The sequence below is a fragment of the Zootoca vivipara genome, chromosome 5, assembly GCF_965207765.1.
Source record: "Zootoca vivipara chromosome 5, rZooViv2.hap1.1, whole genome shotgun sequence".
Taxonomy (NCBI): Eukaryota; Metazoa; Chordata; class Lepidosauria; order Squamata; family Lacertidae; genus Zootoca; species Zootoca vivipara.
The window spans coordinates 16,665,816-16,684,591 of record NC_142588.1 but is presented as its reverse complement, the minus strand read 5'-3'; the positions used below and the strand labels follow the sequence as shown (position 1 = coordinate 16,684,591).

Here is an 18,776-nt window from a genome sequence, read left to right as displayed (position 1 = left end):
ATCTACCACTCCTTGGAGAAAAAGGTGGGATATCAATGCAATAAATAAGCTCTTCTGCTTACCTGCTTAAGAAAGCTAGAGGGGCAAACCAGATGGAAATGTCGGTCGCCAACCCGGCACCCTGTGATCACCATGTGGGTCACAAAAAGCCTGGTGAATTTTGAACATTGCTTATAGATGTTATAACTCTGTTGATATGGATACACTCACAATAATTAGAGCCATCAAATCTCTCTAGGCATAATTAGTTGCCAACCAGGGAAATATTACCAATTTACAGAAGTGAAAGAAATCCCCTTACCCCTGCCCCAGTGGTGATTAGTCTCCATAATACCTCACACCTGGTTGTGTAAAAACAAAGGATTGCTTGCATTAGGTAATTTCTTACAAGCAGAAAGTAAGAAGGGCAAGCAGGTTAAGTGACCTAGCCAAGGAGACACGTTGTAGGTTAAAAGGAAAAAGAAGGAAAGGAACTCGATACTTATTGGCTTATCATACATTAGGACTCTATGCTTCTGACCACAATCATTCTTCCAAAAGACATTTATCCTGTTTAAATCCAATGACAAAACTGAAATTGACTCTTTTAGCTTGAAGTGATTCCACACACAACACTGACCCAGGATTTCAAACATGGAAAATTTCAACAAAGAGGCAAGCTCATCCTATGGAATTCAGATCTTGAATTAGACAAAGCCAGAGAACCTTCATTTTAAATCTATCTGTGTCACATTTGGCATTTCTGTTAGGAAACTGTTGTTTCTTTCATCTCATCCTCTGTCTGAATCCCACCTTCAGGGTGTATATGCCCTCCCTCTTTACTGCCAGCATGTCATTCTCAGCATATTAAATTGAGACTTCTTAGGAAATTAACACACAAAACCAAAACACAAAACCCACAGAGACTTAGTCCACCACAAACATAAGATTCTTCTTTCTTTAAGCCACATCCCCAGACACACTCCAAATAACTTAGGAAACAAACAGCTTGAACAAACAGAGCAACCAAATTGTGTTAGTTTTTTTTTAAAAAAGTTTACTTCCACAAATATTACAGAAAACCTATTCAAAACTCTGAAGGGCAAGGAGCAATTACAGAACAATGGCCAAATTGAACACTGCCCCTTCCTGGATTGTCCCACTGCAGACTCCAGGTAGAGCTTTGTACAGTACATTTGAACAAAACCAAAAACACTGCAGATGGAAAGTTAGCATACTGAAGAGGCGGCTAAAATTCTTTTTTCCTGACATGGTTGCAGCATGGTGAACCAGTCAAAGATGCAATACGTTCCGCCTAAAGTGATACAGGTATGATATGATTCTTGTGACTGTACCACAAGACACATCCTTTGTAACACTACCTAATCATATACTGTACATCCAAAACTACTAAATAGTATTTTTTTAACAAAGCTGACAATCACAATGATGATTCAGCGGCACTCTCCTCTCACTGTATTAAAAAAATAAAGTTACTCTGACTCTATCAAGGTTGAAATTTGGCTGATGTCTGAAGTGAGCTGAAGGAAAGAACAGAAATGCTATTTCTGCTATTAAACATCACATTGAGCCTCCTATCCAGGTGGTCTAAGATTAATTTGCTTCAGTATCTGCAAAGGTACTTTCTCCTGCACATTCCTGCCCTGGAGCTGCTCCTCCCACCTCCCCTCTCCCTTTCATCTGCTTGCAGAGAATCGAACAGTGTCTCTCACTGACAAAGCTTTTGTGTGTGTGTGTGTGTGATCTCATCCTGCACTCAGTCCCCTCGCCTGGCCCATGCTTGCCCTTCTGCAAAGAGCAAAGCAACACCAGGAGGAATGAAAAAACGGACCACAGCACACCATTAAATTATTCTGTAAAACATTTAAGTATAGCAGGTTTATTTCCTTCTTTTAGCCCCCGCCCCATCCCAAATAAGTGCCAAAAGGAATATATCAATTTTTGCTGAGACAGATCCTTTGAAAGCAATGTATCACCTTCTGTTGTTTAAATATAGAGGAGGCAGCCAGTGCTCCTCTTCCTTGAGCCTCTAGCACAAGGGTGGCCAATACTGTGTACTCCAGATCTTTTGGACTACATTCCTGACCACTATCCATGCTGTGGTCCACCTGATGAGAGCTGGAGTCCAATAACAACTGGAAGGTACCATGACTCTCCTCTAGCAACATGAATAAGCATCTCTGGGTGGAAAGAGCAACAGAGGAAACCTACTTTGGGGAGAATGCATGAACTTCATATTGCAACCTTACACAGGAAATACAATAAAATACGAAGGATATGCATGTGACTTTTGCTTTTATTGCCATTATCTCTGAATATGTACTCTCAGCACTGGGCTTTGGCACTGAACATGCAGAGAGCTAAAGTGTAAGTACCAGAAGCCTTGATCTAGTAGCAACATGAAGAATGGGGATTTCCTGAAGGAAGGGCCAATTCAAAGGCATAGTCAATTGGAGGCCAAGGTCTGATGCAAGGAAACTGTTGGAGGGAGGGCAGGAAGACTGATAAGGAAACTGACATCCTTCCAGCTTTTAAAGGAAGTTGGTATACTTGGATATACAGAGGGTCTAGGCAGGCTGACAGGCAGAAACCAAGCAGCAATAATGGATATTGCCTAGGCAAAAATGCATGTCTGACCTGGAGGAATTTGTAGCATTGTGAGAAGGCACCAATGAGCCATAGTGGTAGGGAATGGAGTCATGCCAGGATCCAGAAAGACAATACTGTCCCTATTTCTTCCATTATGCAGTCTAAATGGCTCAATGAAAGAGGGAGGCAGCATAGAGTCAAACGGTGTAGAGGTCTGCAGTGTGGAAGCAAACAAGCTCATGACCTACCTGCTGTGCCGTAACAAGCCAATGCCACTCACTAACAATTGTTTCAGGACCAAATGTCATGTGTATTTAGAAGAAGCTGTGTTTCATTTACCTTCAAGGTGGGAAATGCTGCGTCTGACCTCCTGCCAAGAGAGAGGAGCAAGTCGAGCGTAGAACTTGGGCTCTGCAGTGACTAAGAGGCCGACGTTGAAATGGGAAATCAACAAATGCCTTAAGTGGCCTTTGGCACATACGGTAATAGTCTTTCAGTCTCACTTTGTTCCCCCATCCGCAATATGAAGGGTGATCATAATACAAGTCTACCTTAAATGCACTATATGATGTGCTTCATAGGTGCTGTGTGGGTGCTCCAGCCCCTACAATATTCCCCATGAAGGGGCAGGGCACCCACATTTTTTTGCGCTGGGGCTGTGCACGCTACAGGATTGTTTGTGCCCGGTGTCAGCAAGTGCTCCTGCTGAGCGTGCCCCTGAGGGAGCCCACTGCACCTAGCCTGGCACACTGCCCAGCTTCGGAGAGGGGTAGCCAACTCCAGAGGACCCAATGGGAAGGCCCAGCAATGTGCTTTGAATACTCCAAAACACTAAGCACTATTCTTGTTAATAAAGGAGGAAATGCCAATGCTATATTGATAAAGTAGTAGATCATAGGGCGTAACATGGGCACAACTTTATTATATCCTTATTTCAGGATTGCACTCTAATTTCCGTATACTTGTTCACACCACTTGACTCCTGCCCTTAGCGTTCTTAAAAACAATTCAAATTAACCACAGGGATAACTGGGGATTAGCTAGGCTAAACAAATAAGACTTAAAACCATCACTTCAAAACCCAGGTTAGCAGCACAGATGACCCCAAAAGGAATTATTTCTTTACCAAAATAAGAAAAGCAAAGAGCTCTAAAATGTGAAGACCATTAAGCTAAAATGTGGCAGAATGTCCTCTTCTAAAAAAGATCATAACTACACTAACATGTGTTTTCTCTTTGAAATCTGAGATAAAACACTTTTCAACATGGCACTCATTGGAGTTGATCATACAGGCACTGAAGTCTGTAAATACTTGCAAATGAAAAGCAAACACTGCGATATCGATAACTATCTTGGGGAGAAGGTCAAAATACAGTACCTGGATGGGTTATTTTGGACAGGCATCTGGGGATGCCCCCAAGCATAAAGATTTTTGTCCCAGATGAAAAGGGCAGATTTTGATTAATAGCAAGTAACTTTGATTGCAAGAGCAGCTGACTTCCTAGGATCCTATAAATATCAGAAAAGATACAAAGTAGTTCAGGAGAATCACTTCGGGTGTAGTGTAGTGGCTGAGACCTTAAGCAGAGAATTTGCCAGTTCAAATCTTACCTCTATCCTGAACTTGCTGGGTGGCTGTACCCATCCCATCATCTCCAATACAGGCATAATAATAATAATAATAATAATAATAATAATAATAATAATAATAACCTGCCTTAGAGTTGCAAGGATCATGAATGCAAATTGTTCAAGGATTGCAAATGACTTCTTAAGAACACATTCTACAGTTAAAGCCTGACGACTAAAATTAAAAACGGCAAGTTAAGCAACTACCAAGTCATTAACTTATAGAAAGTTGCAAAATGGAAAGGAATTTGAATGAATGGGCGCACTTTCCCACCAATTCTGTTGAATTAATTTCACTCCAATGAACATTGAGATTAATTCAAATCCAGCTCCGTTATTGTACAAACTCTTGGAAGCCATTTGTTGCCAGTGGTAAATTATTTTTTGTCATGACTGTGACATTTTCCTCATGCCAGTTACTTTTAAAATATTACTCTATTAGAAAAGCTGGATATGATCTATTTAGAAGATAAGGAAGTTGGTCTCCATTGTGCAATGATGTTCTTTGAAGGCCCATCATGCTAAATACAGAGCTATTTGTAACAGTTCACATAACAAGCTCCTTGCGGAGGAAATGCTTTCCCAACTAGCAGCATAGAAGTGGCACAAAATGACAACTCTTAAAAGTGACGGGTTCAAATACAACAATACTTTGGGAAACAAGCAGGGGTGATTAACCACAATCTGAAGTTTCCTTGCTTCTCTAAACCGTAGCTGTGTATCCACAGTTTATACGGGTTTTACCTTTATTTATTTATAAACTTTAGGAAACATCTGGCATCCTGCAAATGTTTTGGTCTACATCACCCATCAGCTCCAGCCAGCTGAAACATCCCAAAACACCTGGAGGACACCAGGTTGTCAAAGGCTGTTCTAAATAACAGCTAATAGTAGCTGCTATTTTTCTGGGTCCAGAAATAATGCCAAATTTCTATCAGAAGTCTAATCTGCTCCCCGTGATCATGTTGGAAGGGGTGAGTGCATGAACCCAAGGCCCGTTCTTATAATGTTGAACTGTAATTTAGCATTGTGCCCAAACTCAGTCATTTCATTACTATTAACCAGCAAACATGCATTTGGAAAACATGTTTGCCATCAAAACTTGTGGTTCTGTCCCGAAATTAGAATCATAGAACTTTACAGTTGGAAAGGATCCAAGGACCATCTAGTCCAAGCATAGACAACCTTGGCTCTCCAGATGTTTTGGAACTACAACTCTCATGATCCCTAGCAAACAGGGCCAGTGGTTATGGATCATGGGAGTTGTAGTTCCAAAACATCTGGAGAGCCTATGCCGGATCTAGTCCAACCCCCCTGCAATGAAGCATCACAGCTAACAAAGCATGTGATGTGTTTGTAAGCAAGCCATTTTTAACTCTCCAAATGTGCAATCTCTTTCTATGCTACGGGAAGCGGGAGACTTTGGAAGTAACTTATAAGGGGGTATTTTAAAGGTCCGACAGCCTATATTCCCATGCTTTACTTTCCTGCCTGTATGGGGATTGTAAATTTCTGCTGGGGCTCTCTTACCAAATAGAACTTGCCCTCAAACCTGTATCTAGGCATCCAGGGAATTCTCCTTTTATTCTTTCACCCAATTTTACTAAGATGTCAACATATGTATCAGAGACTCCTTATCTTAGAAGTGTAGAGTTGGAAGGGATCCCCAAGGGTCATCTAGCCCAACCCCCTGCTAAGTAGGAATCACAGGCATAGAATAACAGAATGGAATGGGAGAGTTGGTTATTATGTATAAAGTTGCTCTAAGAATTATGTGCAGAACACTTAATATAATGAAGTTCTTAGAACCAAAACATATTAAGAAACAGCACAAAGTCCAGAGGGAACCATACATACACCTGAAAGCTTAACTGACATTCCTCACTACCACAACAGTCACACACATTGCTGAAGTTTTTCCATTTTTATTTGTCTCTCCAGTCACAATGAAACCTGTTCCTTAAATGCCACAGATATTGCCACCTTCCCACACATAAACATCACATATTTGAGACACTCATCTGCAAAAACTGATATGCAACTTTCACAACACATGCATGTTAACTGCAATAGGTTTAATTGTGCATCATGTTCCCCATTCCATTTGTATTGTTGTGCAATACAAAGTAGCATTGTTGCAAATCATTTCAATACAGTCAAACCTCGGTTTACGTCTACCTCTGTTTGCGACCGCTTCGGCGAGTGACCGCCGTGGACCCGGAAGTGTTTACATCTGGGTTCCACAGCGTTGGATGCGCAGACACGATCTGCACAGCTTGCGCCTGCGCAGAAGCGATCTGCACAGCGTGTGCGTGTGCAGAAGCGCTCTATTGGTGCTTCGCGCACGCGCAGAAGCGTGCCTTCGGGAAGCGACTGCTTCGGCGAGCGACTGCCTCTGCGGAACGGATCACGGTTGCAAACTGAGGTACCACTGTAGTTGGCTTAACTGATAATCATATCATGTATCCACTTGTAGCAGCTTTTTTCATGGTTTGGATGATAATGTTTGGAGCAGGAAATCATATTTGCAACATCGCTCCTCTTCAGCTTTATGAGTGAATGCAGTCAAAGAACTGCCAAAAATGTCTTTCTGTCCAGTACACACATGCACACTCAGATAGCACTTCTCTGCAGCTGGTGTGGCAAATACAGAATACAGAAAGGGAATGAATGTCAGGGATCCTGTTTCAGTACTTCATACTAGTAATGCTAAACTATATGGCAGAAGCCTATCCATTTCCTACAGCAGAGCAAAGTGTGTCAAGATTCTCTCTGTCAACAGGCAACTGCTAGAAAGAAAAATGGATTTTCTTACCAGCTGATTTTGGCGTGAACTTGTCTCTGTTGGCTGCACAAACGGCCAGCAGCCTGTATCCAAGGTCCAAGTCAAAGCCTTGCTGTGCTGCTACTCTGCTAACAACCTGGGAAGAAAGAAGAGGGGGAATCATTCACTGAGAGTTACTGCACAGCTGTAGCAAGCTAGCCAATGTGTCTGCAGCATCACCCGCAATATAAAGAACAGTACCAAGGAGGTTTGTTTCTCTGTCTTTTTTAAAAAGCCACTGTGGTTTTCATAGCACTTTTATGATGCAAGATGTGCATTCATTTCTTTCTCATTTATCCACATTGCAACAACCCTGTAAAACAGGCCACTACAATTCCTATTTACATTCTGCAGGACTGAAGTGGAGTGTGAGAGAGCTGGCACAAGTGGCACAGCGTCATCCAGATTGCCCAGGAATGAACACGGACTAAAACTTGGGTCCACTGGAACACACCATCTCCCACAACTTTACCAGCAGAGCATACATTGAATGTGAGGGCCATCATCTTGACTTTTTGCCATGAGAGAAAAACACTTTAAACATAAAAATAAACTACCAAGATTTAAATGTAAGCAAGTTCTTAAAGGGAATTTTAATGGAGACAGCTGTTTCATGTTTCACTGAATTTGAGACTTGGCCTGAGATCTTAACTACCAGGCTGCACCTTAACTACCAGAATTGACCTGCTTATATATACACATTTGTCTCATCATTATCAGGATGGGAAGGAAGCTGAGGGGAAGACACAGCAGATTCAGGAAGATCTTAGGTACAGGTAAGCTTGGCATTATGTCAGGTCACATGCTACTTTCTATCCAGGGAGAAGAATGGGCCTCTGGTGCTGCAGAGAGATATGCTTGTACAGGGTGAGACCTTTAAAAGAGGCCCCATGGATACAGAGTACACATGTTCTATGGGGCCTCTTTTAAAAGACTCACCCTGTACAAGCAGGGACTATTATTCACATGGCATTGGACCCTATAAAAACTATCAAATGTGCTCTTCAGAAACTCAGTTATTGTATTTAGAACAAAACATGCCAATGCAGCACAATGAAAATAAGGGAAACACATTTGATTTATTTTAACCACTTATCAAAATAATGGCTTTAAAATGAAGACTACAGCTTTTATGTGACCTTTGGCCATGTCCTCCAACTCACAGCTGTGATCAGATCAGCAGAACCTCCAGAATCTAAAAGTAGCCTCAGTTCATACACACTATATCATATGTGTATTATTTCTGAGTTGCCCCAACATTCCTTTAAAACAGAAGTTAAAGATGAACAGTAAGACATGTAGTGGCATTATTTTTCTTTTCTTTTATACCAACCTTTATTTCCAGCTACACCCTATTCAAAAGAGCTTACAAATCAAGAAATAAATTGTTTTTGTCACCTCTGCTTCAATACGCAAGACCTTTGATGAATTAAAGAGGGCACTCATTAGTGTGCAATTATCTGTGTCCAACACTAGCTTGCTATAAAACAATGATAGAGAAGAGAATGGGAAACCAAGATATGTGATAACCTATAAATGGTAATGAAATTTTCCTATTCTATGTTAACTAGTCAGCACAATTGCATGACTCTTATTAATCTGAACTGCCCTCCAATACCCATTTTTCCTAATTAACAATAAAGATTCACAACAACACTGAGATTGATGGATGGCAAGTTCATTGCTGTTGCAATTTGAAAACTAAATGCTAAACATCTGCAGGGGAAGCTGATGTATAGAAATAGTTCCACTTTTGAATTAATACTCCCCCCCCCACTTAGACTGCATCTACTGCTATAACATGCATACTTTCTGTGTCAGATTTGGTTTATCAATATATAAGGTGCCACAAAACTCTTGGTTAATAACATCTGATTTAGTTTTCATGTTCATATTCTCTTAGTGGAAGCAGTGTTTTCTTCTTAGTTTCAACCTAACCTCTGTCTTCCTGGATAAAAACAGTTGAGAAAACATCACTTTTTCAAGTGCTGCATTCTTGATACCATCATTCTTAACTTACATGGCAAGCAAACTAGAGGAGAAAGAGCATTGGTTGAATTTCAATGTGAGTTGCATGGCATTACAGAAGTGACATATTTAACCTTGTCTATAAATCAGCGCTGCAAATTACTCAACAAAAGTTACTATGGTAGCTCACAAGTCCTACTGTCCAGTCTGCTTATATATAATTATTAGGTCACCTGGGGTCTAACAGAACCAACATTCGCAAAGCTTGCTATTTTGCCTGGTTACCCAAAGTCAATTCTTAATTTTTAATAGCAAGTGGCTATGTATAAGTCTGCTATAAATTCAGGTAACAGGTAGTATCACCATCAGTTTGCTTAAAAGATTTATATGTCAACCTTTAGATGTGCTTCTGGAATATTTTACAAAAAAGGATAAAATACAAAAAATATAAATGAACTATGCTAAAACAACATTAAAAAGCCAGAGGAGGGGGTGCTTTGCCCAGCACCAAAAGGCAGAATAGGCAAACTTCTCTGGGGCCCGCTCTGGAGACAGATGCACAACCAAGGACAACTTCTATACGTAGGCAAGTTGATGGTGAAGCAAAGCTTCCTTCAGGTAAAAAGGTGGGGTATAAATATGATGATGATGATGATGATGATACCAGTCTATAAAAAGGTGTTAAAGGTAGACACTAGCACTATAAATTGCACTCAGAAGCAGACTAGTAGCCAGTGAAGTTCTTTATGCAGTGTTGTAATACAGTAGGTTCAAAATGATCACTTGCAAGTGGAAAAATACGATAGCATCTGCTTTCTGAATTGAATGGAGCTTCCAAATAGTCTTCCAAGGCAGCCCCATGGGCAGCCCATTATAGTAGTCAATCTGAGATAATTCTAGGGCATGGATAACTGTGGTCAGGTTGTCATGACGATCAACCCAACACAACGCATTATGATGTCACAATGTAGTAGTGGCCATAACATAATACATTCCAGCCACCATCCCTTCCTTCTCGGTACATGCTTTCTCACCTTCTCCAACCAACAAAGCTAGAAGCAGTGCCTACTCCCCTCTCCTACATCCCCAGTAAGTATGTGTATTTATATTATTTTAAATTTTCCCCTCAAAGGGAGACCCACTTTTTGACTGTCTACTCTTATTAATCTAGAAACTTTTTTAGGCTGAGGAGTGAATTGTTTCATTTTTCTGTCAGTTTTATAGCATGCAGAATAAAAAAGTATTCATGCTTCGAAACAGCAGAGTTTGCCAAGATTCTTGAAGCACTGTGTTGTGTTCACAGGCTAGCAAAAATAAAAACAGTCTGGACTCTAATAAACCAAAGATAAAAACCATTTCTTTCAAAGGGGGCAATAATCCCTTTGAATGTAAGAACAGCTGTGCTGGATCATAGTGAGAAGCAGGATGCTGTGCAAGATGGATCAGCCAAAAATTAATCTTACCCAGCATCCTGCTTCTCCCCATGGTACCCAGTGAATACTGAAGCCCACAAGCAAGGTCTGAAGCCAACAGTGCTTTTCTGTTGTTTGCCTCCTTCAGAATATTCCTCTGAACCTGGAGAATGAAAGATATATGTCACTGGAGTGCTACATGGAATCTCCAGGTTCAGGGGCAGTCTACCTCTTAATATGTCAAAGTTTGGGAGACTCACAAGAGAAAAGGGTTTAATAAAACTCCCCCTCTCCCCAAGCAGCCCTCAAGTTTCAACGTAATTCTCTCTTTTCCACACGTCTCATTATCAACACACGTATATACTGGCATAAGTGATATTCAGTGACAGCCCTACTCAAAGTAGACCCATCAAACTTAATTTCAACGGGTTTACTCTGAGTAGTTTAATACAACCCAGAGAGTATAGGATTGCTAGCCTCCTTGGCCACAAATGATTTCCCATGTAGTTCGATGGAAGCCTCCAGAATTCTCTCTCTTCTCCCAGCTCCCCAAACATGTATTTCTCTCCCACTGCTGACTGGGGGGAAAAAGTCCACTTTTTCTCACAACCCACCTTAGCAAATGGAGAAAAGATGTGCTGTTGAGTCATTCTGCTCAAAGGAAACCTGTAGCTACTGTCAACTGCCTTGTGGTCAAAAAATGAAATAAAAATGGCTCTCACACTCACAAACTTGCTGAGAAAAAAACAACCAGGGCAAAAGGACATTTAAACATATGGGTTCCAGGTGATTGAATTATTGGTTGAAAAACATTAGGGGGTGCAGAAAATTAAATGGCAGCCCCCTCTAGCCTCCACCAGCCCCTGCTACAGGCCTAGCTGCATCATGGATTCTTCCCATGTGACCTAGAAACACTGATGTCACAAGACAAGTGCATGGAAGACAAGACATGGCAGAGCAGCAGCTGCCTCCTTCCCTTGGTCCACCTCTCTAAGTGTTGTCTATGCTAACTGGCAGTGGCTCTCCAGGGTGACAGACAGGTGCCTTTCCAGCCTTACCTGGAAATAGGTTTGAACCGTATGCAAGGTATGTACTCTGCCAGTGAGCTACAGCCCTTCTGTCTTCTAAAGTTAATTAAATGCACCAGCTTTGCAACCACGACGCTACATTCTAACTCAATTAAACTAGTGGGAAAGTTGGCAGCAGTTGCTGAACGAATGCTCCATTTGCTGCTTTATGAGATCAGAACCCTTAAAGTGCACTTATAAAATAGTCTGCTCTCATTATTCTACACTTAGAAGAGAGGCGGCCTTAAAAATTAAGGCTGGGAGAGACAACTGGCAGCTCAGGAGCCAAGTCTGGCCCCTAGCACGGTCCCTGAACCCAAAACCCTGTTCCTTATGATGCATCTTGGCCGCTTCCTTCCAAGCCAAGGTAAAGCCAAGGGGCTTTTTAATCTTCTCCCCCAGTGCGGACAGCAACAGATGTTCTGGCAAACTTGTCTCTTTATTATCCATCTCACCTGCTGGCTCCGGTGCTAGATGATCAGGCAAATGAGAGCAGCTGCAGAGAGGGTTAATGGGACCTTTGCCCTTGGATGGGAGATTCAGTGGCCAAAACCAATGCTGTTGGTCCTTGCTTGATCCAAATATGGAACCTGTTAAACATTAGTTGCCAACTAAGGCAGCGTTTCTCAAACTTGGATCTCTAGCTGGACTACAACTCCCATCATTCCTAGCTAGCACAACCAGTGGTCAGGGATGATGAGAGTTGTAGTCCAACAACAGCTGGAGACCCAAGTTTGAGAAACACAGAACTAAGATTAAAAACTCAACATATATCATATAAATTTATTTTTCACAAAAGGGTGAAATAATTATAAGTTGAGAGGTCCAAGTTGAGAATCTACTATGGACAGCCAGAATGTGAAAAAGAAAAGGGCAATGGGAGTAGCATGATAAGGGAAGCTGAAGAGAGGTTTTCAGGGCTGAAAAGGGAAGGGGGAAGGATGAGCAGGCTCTGCAAGCTGAAATTCCAACTCCATTCCCAGAAAGCTCAGAATTCAATTTCTCCCTACTGCTGATCCCATCATATAATGAAAGAATAGCTTGCAAATGAAGATGGAAGAAGTGGGTCTGGTGCAAGCTGACAACAGGAAACTACACAAAGCAAATCAGCCCACCATTTTTTCTGCAGAAAAAAAACTGTTTTTCCACACTGCAGCCTGCAAGGGTTCCTTTTATATTTTCAAATAGAAAACTGATCACTTGGCTGCAGCTTTCTCTGGTTCCCTCATCACATCACCATACTGCTAGGAAAATGTCTCTTAACCTAACTCTCCTGCTAATCAAGAGTTTAATAACTGCTAATTACAAAACTCTCAGTGAATCTCATAACTGGTAGAAAGAGGCAAGTGCATACCCCCCCTGCTGGTATCAGAACGAATTTTTCCTCATTCAATTTTGCTAGCTTTTCAGTTACTGAAAAAAAATGGCAACCGGCTGCTAACTCATAGTGTTCTGTTTTAAGGCACTTGAGTGTGCTTGAAATTATCTGAATATTTATTGTCTTCTCACGTTTCTACAATATCTCAAAGCAACATGCAATCCAATTAAACACATGTAAAAAGGACAAAAACACATGTAAAAAGAAAACTAAAAATACCAGCACTAAACCAGAATAAATGAAAGGTGGCAACAGAAATATTTGCAATTGAAGTTCTGCAGGCTGGATGGTAATTTCAGTTTTCCTTTCGGCAACAAATGAAAATTTAAATGTTGAACAAGAAATAAATCAGAAACTTTTACCTAATAATAACTTGAGGTATAATCATTAAATAACCCAATGTAGAAAAAACACTCTAGACCAGTGGTTCCCAACAGGTGGCCCGCGGACCCCCAGGGGTCCGCGAGCTATGCCAGAGGGGTCCGCAAGATGCTATTAGAATAAAAAATATATTAAATATATTTCGTATGGTAACAGATTTTTTGTTGTGGCCGCTTCCTGCATGAGCAGAGTCTAGCGCAAAACTAGAATTAGATAGAGGCAGTAGTTCTGCTGTATGCCGTTAGGTGGCGCATTACAAACACTACTGTTTTGCAAAGAGGCAGCGTGCGCATTCTACTAACGCTCACCTCCCCAAGATGCTTTGCGCGCGTCGGCTTCATTTGTGCGCTACTGCGCAGGTACCCTGTCTTCTCCATTCCCCTCCCTCCTCCCTGGCGCACGCTGCCTCTTTGCAAAACAGTAGTGTTTGTAAACAAAGCGTTGTTTTTCGCGGAAGCTACAGTTCGTGTAGTTAAAAATGGACCGTTGGTTAAAAAGTGGTTCATCTCATTAAGAACTGAAAATTAAAACTAACTGTATACTGATGGAGTACTCTGTTGTAACTGTAAAAACGTATAAATATAAAATATAAAAAGACTCTTAATTCAGCTCTCACTTTTTAATTTTAGGATTAGGAATTAATGGGGGTCCTTGTCACAATAGCGGCTCGATGAGGGGTCCTCGAGAAAATTTTGTTGGGAACCCCTGCTCTAGACTACAGCATTGAACACATAACAAAGATTTAAGTAGATAAGGGAATTATGTTACATACATTCCATTTTGAATAAGGTTTCTAAAGAGAAGTCCTAGATATGGTTCCTTAGAGTCAGAGTTTTCTAAAATATCCTTGCCCCAATATTCAGAGGCAAATGTGGTCATTCATTTAAAAAAAACCCAAAAGAACTGTTAACAATGTGTCTTTAGCTATAAGACACAGTTAAGTTTTTGTTTTGTTTTGCTTTTTGTTTCCATATTTTGTTACAAAAAGGATATGTTTTAAAAAAATGCTTTTATGCCTATAAATGGTATTAGTAATACTCAAGAGCCAGGGATAAAAGGAGGTGAGCAGGGACGTTGCAATGGGGGTGGGTGGGAGCGGTCCGCGCCGAGTTCCACTCTGGGTGGGAGCGCCAAGTGGCACCCTCCCCGCCGCACCAAGTGGGCTTTCTACCTGGAGTTTGTAGCTGAGGCACGCGGATTGGAGTCCCCAGGGGGAGGGCGACAGCGATACCCCGTGTGGCGAATTTGAAAACTGTTATGTTATGTTTTTGTTTCACAACCAACCTATTGAAGGGTTAACCCAGACTCCTGGTTAACTGGCAGCAACATTCCATGGGAGGCGTGGCCTGCATGGGGTTTAAATGGAAAGGGGAACTGTTATGTCAGTTGGCGGTTGAGGGTTTTTCTGTGTGGGAGCTTGGGTGGTTGTGGAGAAGGTAGAATTTAGAGTAGATGAAGTAGTGGATAGGTATTCTGTTATTTGATTACCAAGAACGTTATCTGTGAAATTAAGTTTGTATCAATGTTACCAGAAAGCAACCATTAAGATTCAAGCCAATAAATATCCATCTTTAAAGTGTCACATTAGTAATCGTCTATTTCATTTTCCAGCTAAGGTACCCAGGAACCCAGGTGGTGGGGAACTCTTTTAAACTGTCAAAACTGCCTTTTAGAGGAGAAAGGTTAGTTTGTGGCTGAGAGTGCACCAAGAAAGGGGGGGGGCTAAAGGAGGAGACAGGTTCTGAGTGATAATAAAGTTACCTCAGGAAGGAGGCTGGCTTTACAGTAAGGGAGTTTCTAGTGAAGGGAAACCCTTATCTGAGTGCACATAGGAACAGTCCTACTTATAGCTCCAAGTCTATATAGGTACCTGGTCACGTTTAGGCTGGAAGAGGACTCTCTTTTATTTTTGAAAACCCACAAGTGCAGAGGGTTTAAAGAAAGGCTAGAGGGATAAGTGGGCGGTTTGATTTACCTCAGAAATCCCTGCTAGTGCTTTTAATAATTGAGAGGTCAGAGTTATAAGACGGAAAGTGAGAGGGACTTTCGTCGCACCCCGCTACGTAACATGCATGCGCAGCCGGATGCTGCGCATGCGTCGTTACTTGGTGGGGTATCACCGCCCCCCCGCGCCTCCAAAGCTGTGCGCCTCCAGCTACAAACTCCAGGTAGAAAGCCCACTCAGCATGGAGGGTGTGCCATGCTGAGTGGGCTTTCTACCTGGAGTTTGTAGCTGGAGGCATGCGGCTTTGGAGGCGCGGGGGAGCAGTGGTACCCCGCCACGTAACAACACATGCGTCATTATGTAGCGACACCGTGCCCTCCCGGGTGCATGGCAATTTGCCGCCCCAGGTGTCGCAGCGCCTCACTACGCCCCTGGAGGTGAGGCTTGAGAATCCAGGTTGCTTCTACACTAAAACCTTTTCCTTTGCACATCATGCCCTTTTTGCTTCTGCTTTGTTCGCAGAGCAGCTGGGGAATTAGTGATTAATTGTTCTTTAATGAGTCAGCTGCTGTTGGTGGGGGTGTGCCTTACTAGTTTCCATTTATATTTATTTTTCTTTGAAACCAAACTAGCATTAACAGCAATAACACCAACAATATTATTTCATTTATGAATCACTTCTCACGAGGTATCCCAAAGTGATTTACAATATAATTAAAACATGCATAAAACTGTAACACACACACACACACACACACACACACACACAATAATGCAAGAATGTCAGGAACTAAAGCCAACAGTCCATCCTGTACCTCTTGCAAGGAAAGGACGTTGATGAATTAAGGGGCAATTACGGGGCAATCCCCAAGTTACAATGAACAGGAAGAAATAACAGAAGTGGAAGCTACAAAAAGAAAATGTTCAATTAAAGGCTCAGCGGGCCTTCTAGCACTCTGCCTCTTCCCACTAGACGGGCTAGTGCTTAAATAGTGATTTATTTTATATTTTATTTTATTTATTTTTTAAACAGAGCTGAAAAACCATGGGTAAACAACACATCAAACACTGAAATGGAGTGATTTGGCAACAGCAGCTTACAGGGCCAGAACAAATTTAGCTTCAGCAGTAAAGATGTGTAATGTACACACCATTTTTGTGTGGCGATATTACAGTTGGGTGTGAGAGAATAGTGGCTTTCCTGTGGCCACCCAGTGAGTCTGTGGGTATAGTAGCTTTGAACTGGAGACTTCCTGGCTCACACCACACATTCTCAGTCACCTTCTTCTTCTTTGGTGATCACTCATAGCCGAGTAAGATTGTCTTCCATAAACACGGTTTAACAATGGGTCCATAAGTGACTGTGGAGGCCAATTCTGGATCCACACGTCCTTCCACAGTGGGGACATTAGTTTCCAGGTGGCGGAAGTTGATCATCCTGTGGCTTTGCCAAGTGTGCCTTCCTCTTAACACGTTTCTCCCTTGCGTCCTGAGTTTGAGTGTCTTCAAAGCCCATGACACCTTTGCTAAAGGCTGTTCTCCACTTGGAGCACCAACAGGCCAGTGTTTCCCAGTTGTCAGTGTTTATACTACATTTTTTTTTAGATTTGCCTTGAGTATCTAGTATTTAATATAATGGCACTGTCCCAAACACAGCTGGAAAGGGGAGAGGGGAGACATAGGTGGAAGGCAGAGCTAAGGTATGCATGGTCTAAGACAGGATTGTAAATAGCCATTCAACAAGTCCTCTGAGCCAAGTCAGAAGCCCAAGCAATGAAGATCAGAAACTTCACAAAAGCAATTTCCTTTCATTTCTTTTAGGCCATACCATATGAATAACACAGATATATATATATATATATATATATATATATATATATATATATATATAAGCAATGGGCTAGCAAACTTTTTCATGGGCTAGTAGCTTTTCTTGACTGATTTGCCCAAGCTAGTCAAAATCCCCGAGTTTAGTCCTAAAGCCCTGAGGATGAACAAATCCACCTCTCAAATCCAACGTCCTCTAACCTTTAATGATCTCTTACCCCACAACTTATAGGATGAGAAAACCCAGGTGCTCTGTTAGAAAAGGGATGGAGAGGTAAAGGAAGAGGAATAGGAAGGTAATGAATCAGTGTATTTAGCTGCACAGCCTCCTCCTCCTCCTCCCCCCCCCAACCAGCCATTCTTAGGGATGCAGGCAGCAATTTAAAATGCCAGTGGAAAAATAATTCTGCTGCACTAGAGTTGACATACCGTCAAACAACCCATCAGACTCTGTTCAAAGGGCCTCTGGAACGCTCTCGGATCGCCACACCAATCCAGGAGTTCTGTAGCTGCATTGTGGAAGTTGGCAGGATTCTGTAAGTGCTGGGAGAGAAGGGAAATTAAATATAATTAGGTAAATAGATGCTCTCCAACTAAATGTGTTTTAGATTAGGTATTTTATAGGTACAGCTGGCACAGGTTATATACACAGTATCTAATTTTCTCCCTCACGAATATGTACCAAAATCTGTATCCAATCCTGGCACATAATGTCCAACTGTAGTTATTTGACCTGGCAGAATGCCACCATCTTTGCTTTGGCAACTGGACCCAATAGTGTTGCTAATAGACACATAGCCTCAAAGTTCTGAAAATTACAATATTTGTCTGCATATTCTCACTAGAATCCTGGCAATCTTTTCAGACTATGTCTAAAATCAGAGACATAGGCTATGCTTACCAATTACTCCTTTGTCTATATATAAAGAGAATGAGTTCACGTCCATCTGCTATCTTTCCTCTTCCTTCTTGGTTACAACATTGATATGCAAAATATGCTAACAGTACAAAGCTGCAGCATACAAATTGGCCTCACTCTCTCATAAGCCATATATATCCATTGTGGTCTTTCACAGTACTGAGCCCCCCCCCTTTAACCAGTAGTCTACGCATTTCTTAGCCAGTGAGATCTGGCTTCAAATCCCTCTTCAGGCATGAAGTTTACTGGGTCCGCCTCCCAGGCTAACTTACCTACCCATGCTAGGATGATGAAAGGTGGTGCGAGCCCTCCTGAGCTACTTGAAGGAAGGGCGAGGTACGATAGTAATAAAGTAGGGGAAATAATAAATGGAGGGAAACTACTGCATCTAAGTATTTCAGTGACGATGACATAAGTGAACATATTGAAGATTACAGAAGAAAGATCACACTGCTTCTCCACCCTAGCAAAAAAAAGAATTTATCTCCTATTATGCCTAGGAGGAAGAAGTGAATTTGTGCCTCATGGACACCTGCTGAGTTAATGCATTCTTCACTATCTCATTCTCTGTGGGACTGACCAAATCACAGCCATGTTCTACGGAGTTCAGTTTCTGCCCTTTTACATCAAAGTACTCTAACCATGAAAATTATTAAGAAATTTAGAAGATGGAAAGGATTTTGCCCTTAAATCTCTACATAATTTGCTTTCAAACCCCTTGTTTATATATTCCATCTCTTTCCCTATCTTAAGTAATTTCTACAAGGACTTGGTATTCACTTCAGTAACTAAAGTTCTATATATTCCTTTGGTGCTTATACAGTAAATGTAAATTTA

General features: G+C 41.6%; 1 protein-coding gene across 10 annotated transcripts in view; it reads right to left on the bottom strand.

Annotated features, from left to right (window-relative positions):
• The window catches only part of ZMIZ1 (zinc finger MIZ-type containing 1), a 354,820-nt gene that overhangs the window by 113,740 nt on the left and 222,304 nt on the right, over positions 1-18,776 (bottom strand). For all 10 annotated transcript variants that reach the window (XM_088669487.1, XM_088669492.1, XM_088669491.1 and 7 more), the window contains 2 exons: positions 17,450-17,563; positions 7,034-7,139 (listed from right to left, as the gene is read on the bottom strand). In XM_088669487.1, coding sequence (XP_088525613.1) covers positions 7,034-7,139; positions 17,450-17,563 — 220 coding nt within the window. The remainder of the gene's footprint in view (positions 1-7,033; positions 7,140-17,449; positions 17,564-18,776) is intronic.